This window comes from Sinocyclocheilus anshuiensis, unplaced genomic scaffold (assembly GCF_001515605.1).
Source record: "Sinocyclocheilus anshuiensis isolate Anshui unplaced genomic scaffold, SAMN03320099.WGS_v1.1 scaffold826, whole genome shotgun sequence".
Taxonomy (NCBI): domain Eukaryota; kingdom Metazoa; phylum Chordata; class Actinopteri; order Cypriniformes; family Cyprinidae; genus Sinocyclocheilus; species Sinocyclocheilus anshuiensis.
In genome coordinates, this window is record NW_015536492.1 from 118,007 (window position 1) to 142,527 (window position 24,521).

At 37.2% G+C, this 24,521-nt stretch overlaps 1 protein-coding gene across 1 annotated transcript in view; it reads right to left on the reverse strand.

Moving 5' to 3' along the window:
* Positions 1-266: 266 nt before the first annotated feature.
* The window catches only part of LOC107685530 (structural maintenance of chromosomes protein 3), a 24,729-nt gene continuing 474 nt past the window's right edge, over positions 267-24,521 (reverse strand). The window contains exons 2-29 of the mRNA XM_016482143.1: positions 24,111-24,186; positions 23,727-23,765; positions 23,547-23,614; positions 23,264-23,335; positions 23,108-23,187; positions 22,939-23,017; positions 20,497-20,614; positions 20,075-20,250; positions 19,843-19,923; positions 18,273-18,437; positions 16,559-16,680; positions 15,852-16,065; positions 14,768-14,871; positions 14,401-14,500; positions 13,301-13,461; positions 13,058-13,199; positions 12,445-12,595; positions 12,193-12,345; positions 11,245-11,396; positions 10,975-11,133; positions 8,263-8,370; positions 8,077-8,185; positions 7,730-7,977; positions 5,655-5,867; positions 3,633-3,821; positions 3,359-3,536; positions 1,158-1,264; positions 267-982 (exon numbers count right to left, since the gene is read on the reverse strand). Coding sequence (XP_016337629.1) covers positions 911-982; positions 1,158-1,264; positions 3,359-3,536; positions 3,633-3,821; positions 5,655-5,867; positions 7,730-7,977; positions 8,077-8,185; positions 8,263-8,370; positions 10,975-11,133; positions 11,245-11,396; positions 12,193-12,345; positions 12,445-12,595; positions 13,058-13,199; positions 13,301-13,461; positions 14,401-14,500; positions 14,768-14,871; positions 15,852-16,065; positions 16,559-16,680; positions 18,273-18,437; positions 19,843-19,923; positions 20,075-20,250; positions 20,497-20,614; positions 22,939-23,017; positions 23,108-23,187; positions 23,264-23,335; positions 23,547-23,614; positions 23,727-23,765; positions 24,111-24,186 — 3,636 coding nt within the window. The 3' untranslated portion in view covers positions 267-910. The remainder of the gene's footprint in view (positions 983-1,157; positions 1,265-3,358; positions 3,537-3,632; positions 3,822-5,654; positions 5,868-7,729; positions 7,978-8,076; positions 8,186-8,262; positions 8,371-10,974; positions 11,134-11,244; positions 11,397-12,192; positions 12,346-12,444; positions 12,596-13,057; positions 13,200-13,300; positions 13,462-14,400; positions 14,501-14,767; positions 14,872-15,851; positions 16,066-16,558; positions 16,681-18,272; positions 18,438-19,842; positions 19,924-20,074; positions 20,251-20,496; positions 20,615-22,938; positions 23,018-23,107; positions 23,188-23,263; positions 23,336-23,546; positions 23,615-23,726; positions 23,766-24,110; positions 24,187-24,521) is intronic.

The following is a 24,521-nucleotide window of genomic DNA, read 5'->3' on the forward strand; positions in this document are numbered from 1 at the left end:
CCTACAAAAACAGATATATATAAAATACATATATATATATATATATATATATATATATATATATATCATATAAAATATATAAACTTGCAAGGATATACTCTTTATATTTGTATATATAATTTATTTATAAAATGTACTTACTTGCCCAAGCCAAAATGAGTCTCCAAGTCTTTTTCCTTGCAAGGTGTAGCACAACCACATAACGACGTAATAACATCAAAACAGTAAAATGTGTGACAACAGCGCCCTCTAGCGGCAAGACACCAGTGCATGTTGATAAAGACCAGGGTTATTTTATTCTTTTTGGGTAACAGAAAACACATTAAAAGACTATAAATCACAATGACCTAAAGAAGAAATTAAATCAACAAAACAATAATAAAAACATTTAGGCTCATTTGGAAAACCTCAAAATGAGCCGTATCGCTTAAAAAAAACGGAGTATGAAGGAACAGCTCATGCTGGTTTAGAGCAGTGAGGAAGAGAGAACTGGTGCCGAACAGGCAGACTGCAAACCGTAGATCTTTAACATTCATCTACCTGTGTACTCAGTCTCAGCAACTACATAAGTTCCCCTAATGAAGCTTAACTCTGAAACAGAGTGGCTGAACTTCCTCAACTTTAAATAACTCGGGCTGGAGCAGGTGTAAAACATGGCTCATTTCATCAAAATATTGAAAAACATGTTCAGTGTTTTATCCTTGAAATACGAGAATCAACAAAGAGGAAAGAAAATACAAAATAACTGTAAAACAACAATTAGTCAGTATATCCCCGTTCAGAATACGAGGAAAAAAAAAAACTTTGCATTTATTTCCAACTGGGCTTTTAACGGCTTTTAATGGAAAAACACCAGGTGAGACGGGGGTGAGAAATGAGGAAAATGAGTGATAGAGGTGTATTGTTTCTCTTAGCCGTGAGTTGTGTCATCCTCCACAAAGTCCTTCGCCTGCTCTGCTGAGATCACATCGATGTGACTCACCTAATGAACACACACACACACACACACACACACACACACACACAGTAAGTCTGGGGACCTCATCTGTACAACTTCAACTTGACAAGACTTACATTTATAGTTCATTTTCTATGCAGAAGACTCATTTCCATTTGTTAATTACTTGGCACATCAGAGTGTGAATGTTGCCTTTTACCTTGTTTCTGAATTTGACGCCGTAGAACTTGTCGGCTGACTCCAGCAGCTCGGGTCTGAAGGTCGTGGTGATGAACTGAGCATGTCCAGCCAGCTCCACGATCATGTCTGAAAGACGATACAAAATATCAATACACCGCAAAACCACTTCTAATTTACTTAAAGCAAAAGCAGTAACATTTTGATGTTGTTATTTTGAGAGAGAAAAAAAAATGTGAGGAAAAGGAAATGTGAAGAAAAAAAAAATCATGTTTGTGGAAAAAAATAAAAGGAAATACAAAGCCTCGTTTGTAGTGAAAAAAAAAAACATTTTGGTTTTAGTTAGAAAATTTGTTGTGAAAAGAAAATGTTTGGAAAAAAAATGTAGTGAAAAACGAAACCTTTTTTTTAGTGGATGCAGTGTCAAAAAATTGTTTATAGTAAAAAGAAAAAACATTTGTAGTGAAAACATTTTGTTGTGAAAAAACATTGTTTTTCCGAAAACAGGAAATATTGCTGTGTCAAAATCAGAAACTTACAGAAAATTAAGTATTTGTGATAGAATTAAAAACATGAAAAGAAAAAAAACATTTTGATGTGAAAAAAGTTTCGAAAAAACAAAATGTAAAAAACGTTTTTAGTGAAAACAAAAACAGGGCTCCAGACAAAAAAAAAATATATTTCACTTAAGGAGCCATTGGCTCCTATAAGAAACAAAATTAGGTGCCAAATTATTTTTTTAAGTGCCACACAATAAACGTGTTTTCTTTCTTTCTTTTTAACACTAACATTTCAGTCATACTGTCATGTCTTTATATCTCCCCTCCTTTTACAGCATCAGCATTTTATTCCATCTTGTAGATGTCTTGGGAACTAAGGTCCACTTAAAGTGGGAACTAAACGTCTTTTCCCACTTCAGAACTATATAGTCACAAAGATTTGTTTATTACACAGAATCTGTGGCATAATCATGGACCATAATTATATCAGCATCACTTTGCCATTGAGTTTGGGCTCCTCTTCAATGCATCCTAGTGTTGTCTTGCACACATCCAGTCTGTTTTTCTTCACTAGTAACATGCATTTCATATAGGAGGTGTTGAATTTAATCTTTAGCTCCTTGCATTCTTTCTTATATCAACAGGTTAAGTAAAAATATGAATATGCAATATAGGGCATAAATTTATCAAAACGCTCCTCTTTATAGTTACTTTTTCTAGCTGACTGATGAGCTTATGGACGCTGAATGGTTATTCTGAGGTAAATGTTTTGTTACGTGTCATTGTTTACAAGCTTTACACATTTTCCGGAGTTTGAAACATTGAATGTTCACACTATAGCAGTAAAGAGAAAGCTTTGATATGTTCACGTGCCGCTTGAACTGAGCATGTCCAGCCACGATTGCTCATGCTACATTAAAGAGCAACAAAACTGTATTTATTGTTTGAATTCCGTTATGAATTTGGCAGAATTTTAAAGCTCATACTTTGTTTATTAAAAGGTAACAGCAGAAAGCTTGTGATTATTGGACTGCAAGTTGCGCTACAAATAATATGAAGCTCACACATTAACAGAACACAGCATTTAGACTAAAGATCTTGATAACAACAAGCCATATTAGTATAAATTATAAACGAGAACTGTTAACGATATATTGTTAATATCCACACAGCTGACAGCTTTACCTGTTGTAGTTTGTTCAAGCTGTGCACGAAACAGACACTGCTTTTCTGCACTTTTACTTCGCACATCTCCGTCATTTTTGATCTCTCTCATGCTGCCACAACTGGAGCTGCTTTTAGCTGCTGTTCGGCAGAGATGAGGGCTGTTTGAAAGTTTGTTTTTTTTCACTACTTTTTTTTTTTACTTTGATGCGCATCGTCTCAGTTTATTACGTCAACATAGCAAAGATGCCATCACAAAACAAATAGGAAAAAGGCATTAGATGCTAATTTTGAAGTCATAACGTAAATTTAACAGTGGCAACCTCAGCAAAAATATCACTAGCAAATTAATATTTTTGGTCGCAAATGCGATCGTTTCAGGCAGTCTGGAGCCCTGAAAAAGCATTTTGTCTGCTGTGTTGACATGAGAAACTTAAAATACAACATTTCTGGTAGAATTATATAAATATAAACTGGAAAATTTCATATACGCTGCTTTCTGATGATGTAGCAGTTTATTTTTGACCAAGCCTTTCAACAATGCACTGGCTGATGGTACCTGACACTGCTTTTCTGTGCTGTGCATCTAGAGCCTGGTCGATTTCATCAAACAGGTAGAAAGGAGCAGGGTCACATTTCTGGATGGCAAAGATGAGAGCCAGAGCCACCAGAGACTTCTGACCTCCAGAAAGCTGCTGCATCTCCCTCATCTCTCCCTGTTTACCAGTGAATGACACCTAACGTACACACACAAACACACGATTGGTCAAATATCAGCATGTAATAACTGCACTTACAGCACACAAACATTTGATTTTCCATCCTCTCCTTACCCTGATGCCCACTCCAGTGAACTGGTCTACACTGGGAACGCTGCTCTGAGAGGAAGATCCCCTCTCACTGTCCGCTCCCTCGCCCTCGTCCTGAGACTGTCCACCTTCAGTGTCTCCCTTCTTCATCACCAGAGTTGCTTTACCACCGGGCACCAGCTTCTGAAATACCTCGCTGAAATTCTTAGACACCTGTAGAGAGACAAAGCAGTATTCATAAGTGGGCCCAGATGACATTTTTTTTTCTTTTTTCAATAATTACGATTTATTAAAGGGGACATCGGATGAAATTTTCACTTTTTTAGCTTTTTTTTTGCATTTAGTTAGGTTTCTGGTTTGTCTGCCAGCTCAGAAAAGCTGAAAAGAAAACAAGCAGCCAGTTCGTTATGGACTGTCTGAGTCTGAAACAGTGCCAACCAGCGAACTGTTTCAATTTGCAGCCGGTTTCTACGTAGATAGCTAGTTATTTAAATAAGACCACCTCCGAGCCATACGGAGTCCAAGGCAGCTATTCATGCGTCTTGTGTCAACACGCACCATGGAAGAGAGGGGCGGGGGGAGCAGTAGCTCATTATCATTTAAAGAGATATGCACCGAAACGGGTCACTGGGAACAGAGCTGTTTTTTTACAAGGTAAAAAGGGTGTTGTTTTACATGACCATTGAGGAATTTTAGCCATGTTATAGACTAGAGGTCGACCGATTGATTTTTGGTATTTTTTAATTAATCGGCATCGGCCGATTGTGCTGCAAATTAGGCCGATTTATAAGCAGGCGCACCGGCGGGCAGCTAAGCGTTGTTGCGGACCGCCGGAGAGGAGAATCTCTCTCTGGCTGCGTGAGAGATGGAGCAACTCACACTCTGCAGCTGCTTCTTGTTCACACAGTTTCAGCTAATGATTGCAGGGCAAAACAGAACGTTTCGAAAGTGTAGTTACGTTTTACCCTACTAGAATTGATGCCGGAAAGTTATCATATTCATAAGTGCAACAAGTCATTTGCATGTGAAAGTAGAAACACATGCAGTTCAGACGAAACTTCTGGACTGATTATAATGTGCACCTTAACTTTCCTCATGAAATATGCGTGTAGGTCCGACAACAGCATCCATGATGTCATCGCTCGTGGCCAGTGCACTCTTAAGCAGTTATGAGCAGCAGGCTGTGTAATATGTGTGAATGCTTTTATTTATGTTATCACTTGGCCATTTGACTTATAGCGGTGTCCAGTGTTTCCCATACATTGAGTTATTACCTCGTTGAATAAACTGATCACTGCACGTTTCAAAATTAAAATGCAGCGCGGGTGATTTTATATGAATGTATCTTTGAAAAGAACCGACCGTCTTCAGAAAAGCTTCGACGTCATTTTCATTTCGTCTTTCCTGTAATGCCTGAAAGTAACGTTAGCGTTTGTGAGAGCAGTGCTTATTAGATTACAGCCGTTACCGGGGAAACCGCTAGATCTCCGCTCCAACAGCGCCTCCTGCTGGCAGAGAATGAATTTGCATTTGCAAGCCTGTGGGAAACACTGGTGCGTGTCAGCAAACATAAACAAAAAGCATGCTTCAGAACTGTTTTGAGAAGGTGCTTAAGTTTTGAGCCATGTATTATTACTCTGAATTAGGCTACTACTACTATTACGATCTTGTACCTTGCAATAATCATTTACTCAAACTCACATTTATGAGATGAAGAAAAAAAGAAAAAAAAAGAAAAAAAGAAAATCGGCCAAACATATCAGCAAAAAAAATCAGCATCATATATCGGCCATCGGCTGCCCTGATTTCTAAATATCGGCATCGGCCAGTGAAAAACCCATATCGGTCGACCTCCAGTATAGACATTTCATGAGACCCTAAAGAATCATACAAACTTGTGGAAAATGGGCATCCGATGTCCTCATAAAAAAAAAAATAATAATAATAATAAAGTGGAAAATGCTTCATTTTTAATAGATAGAAAAATAATTAAAATATATATTGAAATGTAAACACTTCTTGAGGGAGTCTGTTTCATAGTCATACCTGTTTGAAGGTGAGCTGGATGGCCTCGTATTTGCGCAGCTCCAGGACATTCATGAGCTCCATGATGGATTTGTAGCCTCTCTCCAGCTCGTCCTGCCTCTTAATCAACTTCTCTTTCTGCTCTGAGAAATTGACGAACTGGTCCAGGGCTTTTTTATTCACATGGCTGTATTTTTTCAGCTCTGTGTTACATTGCTCCAGCTTCCTGAATAACTACACACACACACACACACAAAATAATTACATGTGAATAAACGTAAATAAACATGTAATCAACTAAATAGTATGATGCCTGTAAGGGGATATGGTGATAAAAAAGAAAATGAGGTGGGATACTGATATTCAAATGCTTTTGCATTCTCACAAAATTTTGCCGTTCCCCTGAGAAACTTTTCTTTGCAAGCAAATGCAGTTTCTGAAGGAAACATGAATATTTTGTGAGCAAATAAAAGAGAACAAACTTTCTCAGGGGAATCTGAAAGTTTTGTGAGCAGATGCAATGGTTTTGCAAGTGAATGCAAAGTTTCTTGAGGGACATGTGAAAATTATGTGAGTGAACGCAAAGTTTCTCAAGGTAACTGTTTTTAGGGAAATGCAAATATTTTGCAAGCAAATGGGAAAAAAATTTGCATAAGTGCGCAAAGTTTCTTGAAGGAAAGAGAATATTTTGCATGTGAACATTTCAGGGGAATGTAAACTTTTTGTAATTTTGTAAAGATTTTTCAAAGTAAAAAGAATTTGGCAAGTAAATGCAAAGGATTGCTACATTTTTGAGCAACTGGAAAAATGTAAACAAATGCAAGGTTTATTGGGGCAAAGAGAAGATTTTGCAAATGAAGACAAATGGGAAAAAAAAAATTTGCAAAAGTTTGCCAAGTTTCTGAGGGAATGTGAAAATTCTGCAAGTATTTGCAAAGTTTCTAGAGGGAAAGAGAACATTTTGTGTGTGAACAATGGTTTTCAGGGGAATACAATTTTGCAAGCGAATGGAAACATTTTACGAGTTTAAGTTTCTTGGGAGAAATGTAAAAGATTTGCAAGTGAATGCAAAGTTTCTGAGGGAATGCTTAAGTTCTGCAAGCGAATGGAAAAAACTAAATTGTGAGTGAACGCAGTTTCTCAAGGTAAAAAAAAAAATTTTGCGAGTAAATGCAAAGGTTTTCAAGGGAATGTGACAATTTTGTGACCGAATGTAAAAACTGAACGTAAAAACATTTTTGAGAGCAAATCTACAAATGTTCTGAGCAAACACAAAATTTCTAGGGGCCATTGTAGAACGTTTGCAAGCGAACAAAAACACTGAAACAGTTTCCATATAGTTTCCAGTAGACTTACATCTCTTATTTTTTCAATCCCCATGTCCCCTTAGTAGTTCCGCAGAATAAAACAGTAACAATCTGATCATAGATTAGGATCAGCTCCTAATTATCATTTTGCAATCTACAATTATATGTAAATTTCTTTCACACCGAAATAACTTAAATGCATGTTACGCCATAATTCCCACTTTTGAACCTGCAAGAGAAAATTCCAGAAGACGGCTAAAAAACACACACAGAAATGGCAGAATTCAACCTCCCTCCTCAACTCCACGCACTCAAGTTCACCAAGAGAGGGTGAAGAAAAAAAAAAAAGCATGGGGTAATGAAGAATGAGTCACCTCTGTGTAGGAGGACTGACACACAATAGAGCCCCTGACTGGAGCGGTGGAGTGAAAGGAGGAAGATCAACTAAGACAGCGAATATGAGAGCCAGGTGGGAGGGCTGCGAGACTGGAGGGGGATGAGATGGAAAAGTAAAGCTAGACATGAGCTGAGAAGGAGGCAAAAGGCTTCTTCAAGGGTACCCCGTCATGTTGTGGTCTTCATACGATTAGGTAATACTTGTTTATGACCTCATTTGCGAAAAGGTTTTTTTGTTTTTTTTTGAAGGAGAGAAGGAAAATACGATTTAATATCACTCTAAATGAGTCACAGGAAATTATACGGAACTTCACCATGAACTTTTGACTAAAGGGAAAATAAACTTGCATTTCAGTGCAAAAAAACAATAAGCTCCAGATATGGTTGCTGTACCTGTTTGAGCGTGAGCGTCTGGTACTTTTCAAAGGCCTCCTGCGGCAGGGAGCCCAGCTCGCGAATCTTCTTCATGCATTCCTCTTTCTTCTTCAGTAACATCCCCTGTCTGTTGGTCATCTTCTCCAGCTCCTTTGTGTCGTGATTGATGGCTTCGTTCTGATCCTTCTCGATGTTCTTCCAGCGCTCCATACTCTTCTGGTGGTCTTTTATTTCCACCTCCGTCTTATCGATGAGGGAGTCCAAATCTGAAAAATGAAATGACAAACAAAATGCAGACCAACAAAAGTAGTGCTTTTTAAGAAAAAAAAAACAACAACAACAACACTATTTGAGTCTTCACTCACCCTCAGATCGAGCCAAAGTGTCTTTTATGCGTTTATTAATGCCATCCAATTCCGACGTTGTGGCAGTGAGGACGGTTCCTCCTTCGGTTTCTCTCAGTTCATTCAATTCCTACACAAACACACACATTTTTAGTGCATTTAGTTCATAAAGCTTATATCAGTAAAAAGGAAAATCGGTATCATCACCTGCTCGACTTGGTCGAGACGTTTGCGCAGGTTCTCGTTGAGGTACGTCTCCACCCTGGTCATGATTCCCTCCAGCTTAATTCTCTCATTCAGCAGCTGTCTGTTGTCCTATAGCAAAAACATGCCACACATGAAAAACAAACAACTTTAATTGACCCCAGACTGAAGGACCAAAAGCCACATGTTCAGGTTTAATCGTATTATAAAGGCAATGTAGACTAAAAACAGAACATGAGGCTTATGGCCACATGAACGCACATCTAAAGAAATAAATGAAACTCGTATGCATATGCTTAAATGCTAAGCCTGTCTGAGAATACAAAAGCAGACAAATTAGCAAACCAAATTGAAGGGCATATAAAAATAACAAAAGGCTAATGATGTGGGCCAGTTATACAACATTTAAAGTAGCTTTGCAATTGTCTGCTGTGTGTGTGTCGTGCTGGAGGTGGTAAAGAGCTGCAGCTGTAGTTTCAGTGCCAATTCACTGCAACTTCACTAATCAAATTGGAACTGATGACGGACAAGGTTTTGCAATTTTTGTTCACATCTGATGGTCAGTGAACAGTCCATGTTGCCTTCTGTACCTGCTGGTAGGGCCAGGCAATTCATCATTTTGTTTTCAGATATGTTTTGGGCAATAATAGAGATAAACGATTGTTGTTGATGTAATGTGTTATATTTAAAAAAAAATGTGTGTGTGTGTGTGTGTGTGTATGCATGCATATACATATATTCTTTAGGGCTTGAATTTCGGCACGGGATTGCTGGTATTGCGCATAATTCTACTCATTCCCGCAGGTTCCACACTTATAAAACAGGAAATTCCCGCAAACATTGACGGCATCTATCATTTGCACGTTTTTAAGTCTTACCAGTTTAAACAATCAAGTGACTTCAAACCATTCAAGCGCAAGAAGACATGAAAGAGAACTTAATATAATGAACTTAATACAGACAATACAGTACTCACATGCTCTCTGAGAGACTGTTTTCTGTGCGCTCACACTTAAAGTGCTCACATACAGCCATCTCTGATACAGCGCGTGACTACAGAATTTAGTTTTTTTGTTGGTTTTTTTGTGCCAAATACATAGAAAATTGTCAAAATGCCTGTCTTGGCGAGTATTCATGTAAACACAGTCGGTTATATAGTAAGTGAATGTAAACAGTTGAGAAACAAACCGCACGTGTAACAGTATATTAGATCCATGCGTTAGATCTTAAAGAGACAGTAGCCTAAATAAACCTGCTGCTTCTGTCATTAGAGTTTTTTTATAGAGTCAAGACTATCTACCAGTGTTATTTTACAGTTAAATAGATTATTGAATTTCTGTACCTGAATATTAATGTTAGACCTACCTGAAAAACTTAAAGCACTGTTCATTTAATTAGTATCTTGCTTTTGTATTTGTTTGTGCTATTGCTTGTCATTTATTTGTTGTCTTATTACTGACCGTTTTTGTGTCTTTAGTTAAAATAAATTAAATTCAGAGTTTGAAATCAAAGTTCCTTGTGCTGTATGTAAGTTATTTCGCAACAAAATTAGACCATAGCACTACCTAGAGTTGTGTGCTTTCCAATTTTTGTATCTTCCTAACAATATATATAGACATATAATTAAAAATTGTAATACACAAATACATTGAATGATGAAAAATTTAGGTCAGATGATTGTAATTTAAAAATGTCTAATTATTATTTTATATGTATGTTCTTTTTTCATTTATTTTTTATGTCAATGGTCAGTGAACAGTCCATGTTGCCATCTGTACCTGCTGGTAGGGCCAGGCAATTCATCATTTTGTTTTCAAATATGTTTTGGGCAATAACAGAGATAAACGATTGTTGTTGATGTAATGTGTTATATTTAAAAAAAAATGTGTGTGTGTGTGTATGCATGCATATACATATATTCTTTAGGGCTTGAATTTCGGCACGGGATTGCTGGTATTGCGCATAATTCTACTCATTCCCGCAGGTTCCACACTTATAAAACAGGAAATTCCCGCAAACATTGACGGCATCTATCATTTGCACGTTTTTAAGTCTTACCAGTTTAAACAATCAAGTGACTTCAAACCATTCAAGCGCAAGAAGACATGAAAGAGAACTTAATATAATTAACTTAATACAGACAATACAGTACTCACACGCTCTCTGAGAGACTGTTTTCTGTGCGCTCACACTTAAAGTGCTCACATACAGCCATCTCTGATACAGCGCGTGACTACAGAATTTAGTTTTTTTGTTGGTTTTTTTGTGCCAAATACATAGAAAATTGTCAAAATGCCTGTCTTGGCGAGTATTCATGTAAACACAGTCGGTTATATAGTAAGTGAATGTAAACAGTTGAGAAACAAACCGCACGTGTAACAGTATATTAGATCCATGCGTTAGATCTTAAAGAGACAGTAGCCTAAATAAACCTGCTGCTTCTGTCATTAGTGTTTTTTTATAGAGTCAAGACTATCTACCAGTGTTATTTTACAGTTAAATAGATTATTGAATTTCTGTACCTGAATATTAATGTTAGACCTACCTGAAAAACTTAAAGTCATTTTTTATTATTTTTACATTTTATATTTCGAGGAAATATGCTAAAAAGACAGGTTTTAAAAAGATATTAAATAAATTCATGATGTTTTCAAAGTCCATATGTACAGTGGTAAATAATCGACTAAATGATATTTGTTAATTGTATTGTTGAACCTGTTGCAGCTGTCTGATCTCGTCGTTGAGGTCGTCCACCCTGCGTTGGTCCTCTAAACTGAGCTGAGAGAGCAGGTCCGTTCCCAGCTCTGCCTTCAGAGACTCCCGCGTGCTCTCCATGGCATGCAGACTGGCCTCCAGACTCTGAAGACTGCGTTGCTGGGGGAAACATCAGAGAGAAACCAAATTAAAGATTTGGTACACAAATAATATAACAGTAAATAATAGCAGTTCTGGTATTAATGGCTGAAATACAGTAGCATAGGTTACCTTGGGCATAAATGTTTTCTCTGACTGCTGTCTCTTCTCCTTTAGCATCTTCATCTCAGACAGTATACTGTCTCTGGATGCCTTGAACTTCCTCTGCTGGGTCTCAATTTGCTGCATCTGATTCATCAGCTGGTCAATTTCGTTATTGATGCGTGAAGAACTGAGTTAAGGAGCAGACTTGTGATCCATTTTAATTCTGGAAAGCTCCCTCACTTGAGCTTATCGGCTTCTTATATGTTTTAGTATTATTATAGTATTAATTCATATTAATTCGCTTTTATGTGTATTATTTTCAGTTTTCGTTTACATTTTAATGTTGTGATTTTGTCTATTTATTTTTCCATTTAGCTTTATTTCAGAGAGCTTCCAAGACATTTCTAATTTTTATCTAATATTTCTATTTTATTTTAGCTTTATTTCAATTAACAAAAATCATTAAGTTTTAGTTAAGAATAACAAGACTGCTTCTTGAAATACTTGTATAATTAATATCCGATTGTACTAAATCCACTTATCTCAGCTGTGCAAATACTTGACAAGCTGTTGAATACTTTTATTTGGCCTGTTTTTGCTGAAGTTGAGAAAATTATTACGTCATCATATTAATTCTGAATTAGTCACAGAGTATGAGCCACACAAAGCCAATTGAGATAAAAAATTTACCCCAGCTTTAAATAAACACCACTCGAGGCCTTGACAGTCATGTCACGTCAATGTCTCATCCCTCTATTCACTAATATAACACCACGTGTGCAGCTCACACATGACCGCATGCACGTTAATAACTAGCTGACTCATTCCGCGATCCTCTGTGGCCTTGTGTCATCAAAGCCGAATATACCAGAATGCTCTACTGGCCAAGACACACACAATTAGGACTCAATCAATTTGATTTCAGCCACTGCGTCATAAGCAAGCCTGTGTGTGAGGCATAAATGAGGAGGATATGTTCAATATTTCTACGCAGGTTCTCGTTGAGTTTGGCCTCCAGTTCTCCAAGCTCCTCCTCGGCCTTCCTCATGTCCTTCTGTAGCTCCAGACGGGACTTGCGTGTGTCGTAGTAGCCACCGGTCAGAGCGCCACGATGACTCACCTGATCACCTGATACACATACCAAAACAAGGGTTTAGAATTAATTTGAAAATCAGGATTGAATAAAATTTTTTTAAAAAGTACACAAATGAGACCGCATCCGTTTACCCTCCAGTGTGATGCAGTCCATGGTGAAAGCTCGAGCCAGCTGAGTGGACACTTCCATGCTGCGGCAGATCAGCGTCTTCCCAAACACATGTTTGAAAGCCTTGTCGAAGTTTGGACTGTAACGGAGCTTGCTGATCATGGGGATTGCATCCTACAGCAAGTGTAGAGAAGTAATTAGAGACTATTTGCATAGATTTGCGCTTAACAGAATAACAAAAAATTAAAATGCAGAAAAAAAGAAAATGAATGAGCTCGCAGAAGGTCGTAAAAAAGGAGCAGAATTTGAGCAGACTACATTATTTGAAAAGTATGGTATTTCGATGGAAGGTTGAGTTTTTGATTAAAAATCATGAATTAAAATGCAGAAAAAAAGAAAATGAATGAGCTCGCAGAAGGTCATAAAAAAGGAGCAGAATTTGAGCAGACTACATTATTTGAAAAGTATGGTATTTCGATGGAAGGTTGAGTTTTTGATTAAAAATCATGAGCTCAAAAAATAAAAAAAAAAATAAAACAGATAATCAGATAAATTGTTCGCAAGATCAAAAAAACATGCATTTAGAAAATTCAGCAGGGTGCATTTTAAATGTCATGTTCAGTGGTGTAAGCTTACATTAGTCTCAGGGTAAGCGGTGTCCCTGACGTCCAGTTTGCTGAGGGGCAGGAAGGTGACCTCTCCAGGCAAGTTCATCTTATTAAACTCCATTAGAATCTTGGTGCTCACTTCATCCGTTTCCACGATGCGGTAAAACAGCCTGAACAAACACCAGCACACACAACTCCATCACTATCAATGCACTCTACCACACAGGTCGACACCAAGCAGAAAACACTAATAATAAACAATGTGTCTGACCTGGTGCCAGCGGTCACCTCCACACAGGTGTAGAAAGCAGGTTCACACTCAAAGTTATTCATGATGATGCCGTGGTAACCGTTGATGAGATGTTGGCTGATGCCCTTCCGGCGGAAATGTTCCAATACTTTATTAATGCTGTCGATGCCATTCAAAATAGCCTGGAGAAAAAGCAAACAACAAGCAAAACATTGCGTTTCAAAGTTCATATTTTCATTTCAAGTCCAGATGACGGATCTGAAGTTCTGATAATCTCACTTCATATACTGATGTATATTTTTGTAACGTGGGAGAGTTGCTAAAATTAGTGACTGACTCAGTCCATGAGAAACGATCCAGCGGCCAAGTTGAGCTTAGGAGATATGGTTCAGTTCAGCCGGTACTCAGTGAACCGGAGTGGGCGGCATTTTTACATGATTTTAAATACATGCACACTGGTTACATATAATGAACTCTGTGGTAAGTTTGCATGATTAATCGCAATAAAACCTAAATAATGATATGGCTTAATGTGATTAACAAATCTCTGTGATTTAACTAAATAAAAATATTCACTGCATATTCAGAGTAAAGTGTGGCATTGTGTTCATTTACACACAAACCTTTCATGATACAGCGTTTTCAGTTTCTCAGATCAGCTCAGTTTTGGTTGCTAACAGCTTTTGTCAACAAAACAGACACTTTAAGGGCTCCTTGTAGTTTTTCCATGTTTAACATTTGAAATAGAAGAAATTAAAACAGCCATAAATATTAGTGATGTAAATATTTTGTACCGTAAAAAAAGAAAAGAAAATTGGCAAAACTTGTGTGCAGACCAAAGGTCTGGGTCAAGAAAAGTCTTTAAATCTAAAAAGATATAATAATAACACTAATAATAATACATAATTTTCCCAAAATTATGCAGCCCTATTCTAAGGTCATATTTTGAGAGTTAACAGAAAAGATATTTCAAGGGTGTAGAACGATATGACATTTATGCAATATAATTATAAACAAATATTATATAAACAATAAAAATAATGCACAGATGATTCGTACACAATAAAATCAGCAATATTCATCAATGTGTTAAAACACACAGGTCTGTTTTGGTTTCTAACCTTTCCGGTGGCTGCTCGCAGTAGCTGTTGTTTCTTCTCCAGCTCTTCTCGTTTGGCTGCCAGCGCCTGCTGTTCTGCGTTCTCCTCCCTCCACAGGTAGCTGCAGGAGGAGGGACACGGACACACCCATCAGCCCTGGCTCACAAATGCTATGCCTGGGTTCAGCGGGAGACCCTATTCTATAGCCCAACCGTCAAGCCTCATCGTGCTGTGAAACCTATGGCTCATTGATTATTAATAACTAAAATGCCAGGTGAGGAGGGGAACGGTTCGTACAGGTAATAAGAAAGGGTGGGATGTTGGAAAAATGGACCAAAGCCAGACATTTTCCCATGATGCGTCGGGAATAGGAACAGGAGGATCTTACTTTCTCTCGCTCTGAAGTTCATCCTTTCGGTTCTTCACCTCATAGTACTTCTTATCCAGCTCCTCCACTCGAGTCTTCACTTCACTCAAGTCCTGGTCCAGTTTCTGTGGCCGAAATCGAAGTTGGGAAGAAATGTTAAAGGTTCAAAAACACCTTAAAGGAATAATTCACCCAAAATTTCACTCGTCCTCAGGTCATCCAAGATTAGTTTGTTTCTTCATCAGACCAGATTTGGAGAAATGTATCATTACATCACAAGTTCACCAATGGATCCTCTGCAGTGAATGGGTGCCGTCAGAAACAACTGATAAAACATCACAATAATCCACACCACTCCAGTCCATCAATTAATATCTTGAGAAGTGAAAAGATGTGTGACTGTAAGAAACAAATCCATCATTAAGGTGTTTAAATTTTGATCAGAAGTAACAGTTTAAAGTTAAAAGTCATAATCCATAACAACGCTTCTCCAGTGAAAAAGTCCTGATCCCGTTGTCCTCTAAAAATACAACAGTAAAAATCAAAATACACCCACATACTTTTTAGAACCTTTTTGGACTGTTTGTCCTCGTAAACAGTGTTTGATTTGTGCATATTTCTCTCCTGATTCAGATAAGATTACTTTTTCACTGGGGAAAGCAAATATTATGGATTATAGACTAATTTTTTTAATCAAAAGCAACGGTTTGAAGTTAAAAGCGTCTTGATGTATTTGTTTCTTAAAAACAAACACATTTTCACTTCACAAGACAACTGATGGACTGGAGTGGTGTTGATTAGTTGTGGATTATTGTGATGTTTTTATCAGTTGTTTGGACTTATTCTGACGGCACCCATTCACTGCAGAGGAGCCATTGCTGAGCAAATGATGTAATGCTACATTTCTCCAAATCTTATGAAAAAACAAACTCATCTTCATCTTGGATGACCTAAGGGTGAGTACTTTTTTTTTTTTTTTTTATCAATTTCTCATTTTTGGGTGAACTAATGAATAAATGCTGGCCATAAAACTGGCGAAAGTTACATATCTACTGTTCAATACCAAGATAAGTTTTTAACTAGTCGAACGTAGCCCAAATCTTACATTGTACTGTTCCAGGTTTTTCTCTTTATTGGCTTCAGTGTCCTCCAGATCTTTGTGGATGGCAGCGATCTGCCGTTTCTTGTCATTGATGGCTTGATCCAGAGACTTCAGCTCTTTCTTGATCCATTTGTCCCTCTCTTCTTTAGAGGTGAACTGGCTGCCTCGGCCCTGTTTGGCATACAGGTCTGTTCGCTCTTGTGTGGCTTGAGCCAGTCTGAAAAATGCAAACAAACACAACAAAACATACTTCAAGTATTACTTAAATACATGAAAAACATTTATAATGCACTTATCCTCCTACATACATTTAGTGAATAATTGAAAATTTGTGGGAACATAAAAGGGATGGGACTTGATTTTATACACAAGGATTTGACTGGATCATGAAAAATGGGCAATCCAAATTCTTGCCCGTGCAATGAAAAAGAACAGCAAACCGTTTAAAAATAAATAAATACTGCCATTTTTATAAACTAAAAATCTATACAATTTTAATGTAGTATCAGAAGCAATAAACAAATTACAGTTTTGAAGGACTGTGACGTGAAGAACATTAACAAATTACAGGCATTTAAAAGGAGGAAAAAAAGCAAGCACTTCAATATGTCCCACCCCAACTTCCTGTTTGAATAGGAAGTACATCAACACAAAAAAAGAAGACTGGGTCCCACACTTCATGGGCCCTTTCAACACTTCAAAGTGTTTACCGGGAAATTCCTCGCTCCTCTCTTTCTTTCACAGCGTTAAATTTGGGTTCTGTTTCCTGCAACTCCTTCTGTTTTTCTTCAATCTTCTCCAGAAGCTTCTGGCGCTCTTTGAGCAGCCGTTTCTGTTAGACAGGAAGCCAGAGGGGACAGAGTATTGAATCACAAATAGCGACATCAATTCTTGAGTCTAGCCTCTTTTTATAGAAAGCCTAAATAAATGTTGCGCAGATGTGTGAAGAGTAGTGTTGTCAAAAGACCCGGTATTTCGGTACCAAGTCGGTACTAAAAAAATGAAAACGTTACGGTACCGGGTTTTCTTAAGTACCGGTGGTACCGAGTACCTGGTCAACCCGGTTCTTGATGCGCTAAACGAAAGCTATCCTCTTCCAGTGTTGCCAAGTCCGCGGGATGGGCTGCTACTGAAATTTTGGTACCGTGACAACACTAGTGAAGAGGTGTTCATATTTAAATGGAGAAGAATAAACTGTGCACAAATAGGTGTGTAGATTCAGCGTCATGAGCAGAACAAAGGGGATCTCCATCCGAGCAAACCTACATTCACATTCACCAATCAAAGGGCAAATGACGCACTTTTGCCTCTCCTCCATAGGAAAACACACACACACTTGGCCAGGTGGGGCTAATCCCTCTCTAAGTCAAGCCGGGATGCAGGAGGGCCGACTGAAAGTGTGTATTTCACACATACAGGGATACACAAGCATTATGTGTGTGTTTGCGTCTGGCTACAAGCCCGGGCTGGAGTGAGCGTGTGTAGATAGTGACGCAGACGGAGTCACTGCGGACCCTCTGTTCACTAGTGCCTGCCAGCATTTCCTGCAGCTCTCTGGCTGTTAGTGTGCATTTATGAGTGTGTTTGCATTTGTGAGCATGTGTATCAAACTTGTGTGTTTGTGTATGTGAATTCAGTCACTACTTTATTTTTGCAGTGACCAATAAAGCAACCGCAATAAGGAAAAGCAAGCAGGTGCATATTTGTTTGAGGAAATGGGGTTTATACTTGTATGCAATCTTGTACGACATAAAGAGTAAAGTAAAAAAATTGCACATTATTGAATTCAGGTCTTTTCAATAAGGCTGGGAAGGAATTTTTTGCCTTTTTTGGTGAAAGAAATTTACTTTTATTCAACAAGGGTGCACTTTAAAGACATTTATAACGTTTCAAACATTTCTATTTGAAATAAATGCTGTTCTTTTAAACTTTCAAAGAATCCTGAAAAAAATACATCAGTTTCCACAAAATTATGAAGCAGCACAACTTTTTTCAACATTATCATAAGAAATGTTTCTTGAGCAGCAAATCAGAATATTAGAATGATTTCTGAAGGATCACAAGACACTGAAAACTGGAGTGATGATGCTGAAAAATTCAGCTTTACATCACAGGAATAAATTACATTTCAACATATATTCAAATACAAAATAGTTATTTTAAATTTGTTAAAATAGTCCACAAGATTATTGTTCTTACTGAATTTTTGATCAAATAAATGCAGCCTGGGTGAACATAAAAAAAAATCTTATTAATGGTAGTGTAAAATCACCTTAAACTTTAATAAAAATCAAAGCAATTTTTTCGCCCAAAAAGTAACTTTCTCTTTTCCAAGATGGCACTTCTTTGAAATGTGTGTGTTCAGTGCATATGTGTGCCTGTAGCGTGTGCATGTGTTAGTGTGTGAGCTTCTGCTAGTCGTACCCTCTGCTCGCTGTTTCCTGCCAGCTCGTCCTGCAGATCTTTGGCTTTGAGCTCCAGTTTGGTCCTCTGTTTGATCTGCTCCTGTCGCTCGGTGCTCAGCTGTTCTTTCTCCTCCTTCATGGCGGAGATTCGAGCCTTCAGCTCCCTCACCACACGCTCAGTCTCCTACAGAGACACAGAGACACTGAGGTTAGATAAGATTACACAATATAAGCTGTTATATAACGTGCGAAGACAGATTCTTGGTAAATCTTCACATTTTAATACTTTATTTTCAGTTTTTAGGGTCAATTTCTTAAACACACTGGATGAAAGGTGAATTTGAAATCAAAACTAATCACTTTTACAATAAATGTTCCTGGTCTTCTTTCATCAATGCATGTTAATCTAAAGGAAAAAATGTTTCCCTCCTAATACTTCTATAAAATAAACGGTTTCTGTTATTTGCGACGTGGGACTGCACAAGCTGGTTAAAGTGTAATCAACTGGACTGTTTACATTTTCAGAAGAAAATGTGAAATTCCCATGCAATATGTTTCATTATGATGTTAGGCAGTCTGACGGTTGCTTGGACGTTGTTATATAGTTGCTAAAATGTTCTGAGTGTTTTAGCACTTTTCCAGAACAAGAAACATACACAAGCATCAGTTACTAACACACTGATGATCAATGTTCCCTCAAATTTTTTTTCTTGCTGAGCAACTTTTTTCTATTGGGCGGACATTTTGGCCACCTGAGCAAAAACATTCTTTATACCAGACCTGTACAGCGCACACACAAAAAAAGTGTGTAACTTTTAACTTTAATGTGCTATATTTGATTTGACCCTTGATGTAACTGAATGATGCATATTTTAGGTTACCGGAGATTTTTTTTACAGTGCCGTGTTACCAAGAAATTCTATTAAAAAGTTGTTGTTTTTTTGACACAGAACGGTTCAATTCTTTATAATAATATAATATAATATATGAAAAAATGAAGCAGATATTGCTCATGAATTCCCTTTTTGAGGTCAATTATTTAATAGGTTTATAATGTAATATAAAAACAAACTGAAGCATATAAACTGATAGAATAGAAAACAAAATTAAGCATTTAAACTGAGATCTGTGAAAAACATGTGAATCCCTTTGCAATAGTTTGCACACTACTACACCTGTGTGTGACTGTTAATGTCTCAGAGTTTTGTTAACGTTCTGTGCCCATCATCTGCTATTTCCAGCGCTTAATCAAGACACTCTTCTTTAAAACGTGATGACATTTTATTTCACATGCCATTGTGCTTGCGTTGGCTCTCATGTTGAGTTATTTTGTCCGCAACCATTAAAGTATTCGATTTCTACAGCGACTCATTTGGCGCACATCATTCTCTTTCTATGAAACCTGTAAACCGCATTCAGAGTATCTAACTCTATAGCGATTTGCCCGAGCATTGCAATTATTTTGCATTTACCAGAATTCAATCAAATGACTTTCCCCACACATGTCCTATGTGCAGCCTATTATTTCTTCTAATTATTATTTCTTCGCACGCAGCTTAGAGGGAACATTGCTGATTAGCTCAGTTTACCTCCACTTTGTCTCGAGCATCTTGTTGAGCATCTCGCAGTTGTCTAGATTTGTCTCCACAGGTCTCTCTCTTAGAGGACAACTAGAGGAGAGAATCACAACATCTTTAAATTATAATGCTACTATAAACACATCAGCAACAAAGCATTATACAGTGCTGAATGCTGATGTATTTTCTGTAATTGCTGAATAAGATTGATAAGGTGATGACAAGTAAGAATTGATGTGTGTACCTCGTCCAATTTGGCCCGGGTCTCGTTGAGCTCCTGGTTGTAGATGGTGTACTCCAGAGCTCTTCTCATTTTGTCCCACTTCTGGTACTGAGCCAGTTCCTCTTTCTCATCCTCCAGAGTGTGCAGACGTTCCTCGATGTACTTTAGCAGCTCATTAATCTTCTCTCGCTTGCCCTCTGCACACATACACGCAAGAACAGACTGCACGTCACAAACCTTTGACCATAAAAAAACAACAGTACACCATCTTCTGCAGTGTTTCCTGCACTGCTTTAGCAATTAATTAAAACAATTTAGTTTCACAAAATAATAAAAGGACAAAAAGTTTTCATATTATATATATATTTCCAGATCAAAAAGGATAAATGGCATTTTCCCCTTTACGACACATTTGATTAGAAACATATCAGTGAAGGATCTACCTGTTTCCTTCATGAGCGAGATACTCTCCTCTTTGCGCTCATCATAGACTCTGGTGCCGGCCACCTCTCTGAGCAGTTTGAGACGCTGAGAGTCAGGCGCTGTTGCCATCTGATTGATCTATTTTCATGTTTCAGAAAGTAAAATGAGTGTAACAAAGTGAGCCAACTCATTTAGAATGTGTAGCAACAGCATTAGCACCGCTTTAATCCCAAGAGCCACATTCTTGTTTGTAAACGAGCATTAATGTTATTGAAAGAGATTATGTTGTTTGCTACAGTCCCAGAGGGCTGAAAAACAATGTTTTAGCTGCAATTTAAAGAGATGGTTCACTAGGGCTGGGCCAATAAACGATATCATATCGAATAGCGATGATATTTATGCTGATAACGGTGATAAGCTCTGAACATTTTTACTCAATATGGATTAATCTAACAGCCAATTACACAGCAGAAATAAACGCGACAACAGCCAGTCACATGTACAGTCGCAGTCAAAAATACAAGCCCATTTCCTCGAAACGAGGAGGAAAAAATGTGTGGATGCGGTGACAAAAGTAAAAACGAAATCAAAACTAACCTCGAGTTATCGTCCAAAGATGACGAAATTGTCGATAAAAATGTAGCATGAATCCAGTAATACAGGCTACTCATTTGAAGCGCACCACAATGACCATTTTTCTGCTCGGCTCAAAGCCCAAACAGCAGCGCAGCGCGAGCTTACTACAGCAGATGCATTTACTTGATCACGCGACACTAAACAGCAATGTGAGATCCAGTGAAAAGCGCTTGAATTCAGCGAAGAACACGACTCTGTCATTTAAACTAGTTTAAAGCCAGATGAAACAGCGCTGAGAAACACTGTGTGCAACAAAACAGTCAGAAGGCTTTCTACAAATCGCCATAATTTACCATGGATTTACTGTAGTAACACTAACTGTGGCAAAAATGTGGGATATTCATACAAAATGTTATTATATTATTAATGTAGACGTATTAAATGTATTAAAGGAGTAGCCTAATGGAATACAATTGCAGTATTTAAGCTATAGAATTTGTGCATTTATACTAAATGCATGGTTTAACTGTGGTTATCATGATCTAAATTTATGCTACTATGAAAGGCCAATGGTCAACTGTAATAAAACTCAAACAGTCAGAATTAGGGTTGTGACGGTGAGGAAATTTTCCCACCGGTTAATCGACGTGTGACAACACCGGTAATACCGGTATCACCGTGGGGGTGGGGCGTTCCCTCTTTTCCTCGCTTTCCTTCGCTTTTAAATAGCTTGTAAAAGCGGCGTGCACATTTTACTTTCACTTTGACATAGCGACAATTCGGCGTAAAGCAATTGTTCGTTTTTAGTTCGTTTGAATTTGTCTGTTCTTTTACTGAACTAAAAGATTTTTATTTCTATAAAAAAATCAACACGATGGTGGGGGTCGGTGACGCGGTGGGCAAGTGACGTAACCGGTGTTGCGGCTTAACACCGGTATCACCGTCAGCACCGTCTACCGCGGCAAGCCGTCAGAATATTTAAATTTTACCATTAAAAAAAGATGTTGTTACAGTTTTTACGTATGTTACTATGTTTGTTAATGAAGATAAATTTACATCTGCATTCTAACTCAAGCTACTAGCCTACTACTGTCAACTGTCATATTATTGTCACATTATTAATATTGCAGCCTGCACTTCAAACTGTGCCAAAGATATGTGCCATCAAAGTCAAGCAACACAAACCTGTTAAATATATTTGAAGCAATATCACCTGTTAGCACAGGAAGAAACTTAAGAAATATTTTTTTTATTAAGGAAAATGACTGGAAAAATGTAAAGAATTCAAAAACGTGAAGTGTCTGTCATGTTCTTGACAATAAAGAGTAGCTTAAAACCACAATTAACGGTCTGGTTTCTACAAATTTTACTTAGGAGAAAAATGTCTTTAAATTTGAAAGAAATAATGATTTGACATTTATCGTGATAATTATCGATATGAAAAATTTTATTGTGATAATTTTTTGAGCCATATCGCCCAGCCCTATGGTTCACACAAAATTTTGAAAATTTTGCCATCATTTACCCATCCTCCACTTGTTCCAGACCTGTATGAGTTTCTTTCTTCTGTTGAACACAAAAGAAGATGTTTTGAAGAATGCTGGTAACCAAACAGTTGATGGTAGCCATTGACTTCCATAGTATTTTTTCTCCATACTAAGGAAGTCAATGAATGTCAACTGTTTGGTTACCAGCATTCTTCAAAACATCTTCTTTTGTTTTCAACAGAAGAAAGAAACTCATACAGGTCTGGAATAACTTGTGAGTAAGCGACAATTTTCAGTTTTATATAAACTATGCCTTTAAGAGGTTTTAAATAAAATCATGAATACTTGTAACAACCCATTAATAAATCAATTGTCCCATGTCAAGGGACACTAGCGTACCTTTCCCTGCTTGACGATGTAGTAAGGGTTGCTGCGGGAGAAACCAGCACTCTCCAACAGGTTCATCACGTCGTTCTTACTAAAAACACAGAACACAATCCATTCAGCTACAGCTTTCAGCAGTCAAAGCTCTTCTGATATGTTACAGTTTTATGAGAACTAAACTTACGTGACCATCTTTTTGTCTAAGAAGTACTGATCTTTCTTTGCTCCGATGACACGGCGCAGAGACACCTCCTCTTTATCAATCTGAGAGCAATGAGGTCAAGTTACTCGCCTGTTTTTACTTTAGTGCACTTCACAACATTTACGATAAATTTCTTACCGGCAGCCTGTTGTCGGAGTTGTCGAATATAATTTCCACAAAGGCTGAAATGACTCGAGGACCAGTGCCTTCCTGAATATTACATAAAAATACATGGTTTAGCAGGGTTAGTGAAACTTATTTTTATATACAAAATTAAATAAATAAATAGAAAATAAGAAATAATCACGGAAAATAAAATAAATAATCACACTTAATCAAATTCAATTTCATTATTTTTTTTTTTTTTTAATCATTGAAATAGAATATAAACAAAATAATAATATAGAATAAAATAACTCACGTGAAGCAGAGCCAGACGCTGCTCTGGACGAAGATGACTGAACTCATCACTGAGTACAAACTGTATGGCTGATGGGGGGAAAAAATAAAATTGCCCATCACAAACTATTCACCCGCACCGTCAGTCTTTTGATGTATTAAATTACTTAAAAAAAAAATAATAATAATAACTTTTACTTACCATAGAAGAAGTTACTCTTTCCTGATCCATTTCTTCCAACTGTGAAAATTAATTAAATGTGACAAAAAAAACTAAATTTTAAAACTTTAAATATATACTTTTAAATAATATATTTCCCATTTACTATACTCCATTTCCATTACCTACTCTTTTTCTACTTTTTACACTTAATTCCAACTTATTTACTATTCTATTTTAGTATATTATAATCACAATTTTGTATTATATTGTATTTTTTTTTATTCCTATAGTCTAGTTTTATTCTTTCTAACTTTCTTATTTTTTATGAAACAAACAAAACTGATTATATATACACACATTATAAAATATAATATAAAAGATCTGAGATATATATATATATATATCAATGTGGGGCAGTCTTACCTATAACATTGTGTTTGGAGCTGAAGGGATCAACCACAGTCTGATCTCTGTAGCTGCGAAACCCCTGAATAATAACCTGAAAGACACATTACACAAAATATCATATTAAATACTGTATAACGTCAACATAGTAGTATAGTAATACAACCTGTCAGAATGCTTTTCATCCAAATATGCTCCAAAATATGAGTATAATCCAAACAAAAACTTGCAGAGAGATATGTATGTGTATGTACAACAGCAGTTTATGAATTATTTACATAATACATAACGCCGTATTAGTATTTACATGAGAAATAGCTATAATTTCATTTTCTACTAGTAGTTTGCTCACATCTGCACAGCAGCAGCAAATAAAAGTTAACTTCAATCGGAAATGTTCAATATAAACGTTTGGGGGGGGGGGGGGGG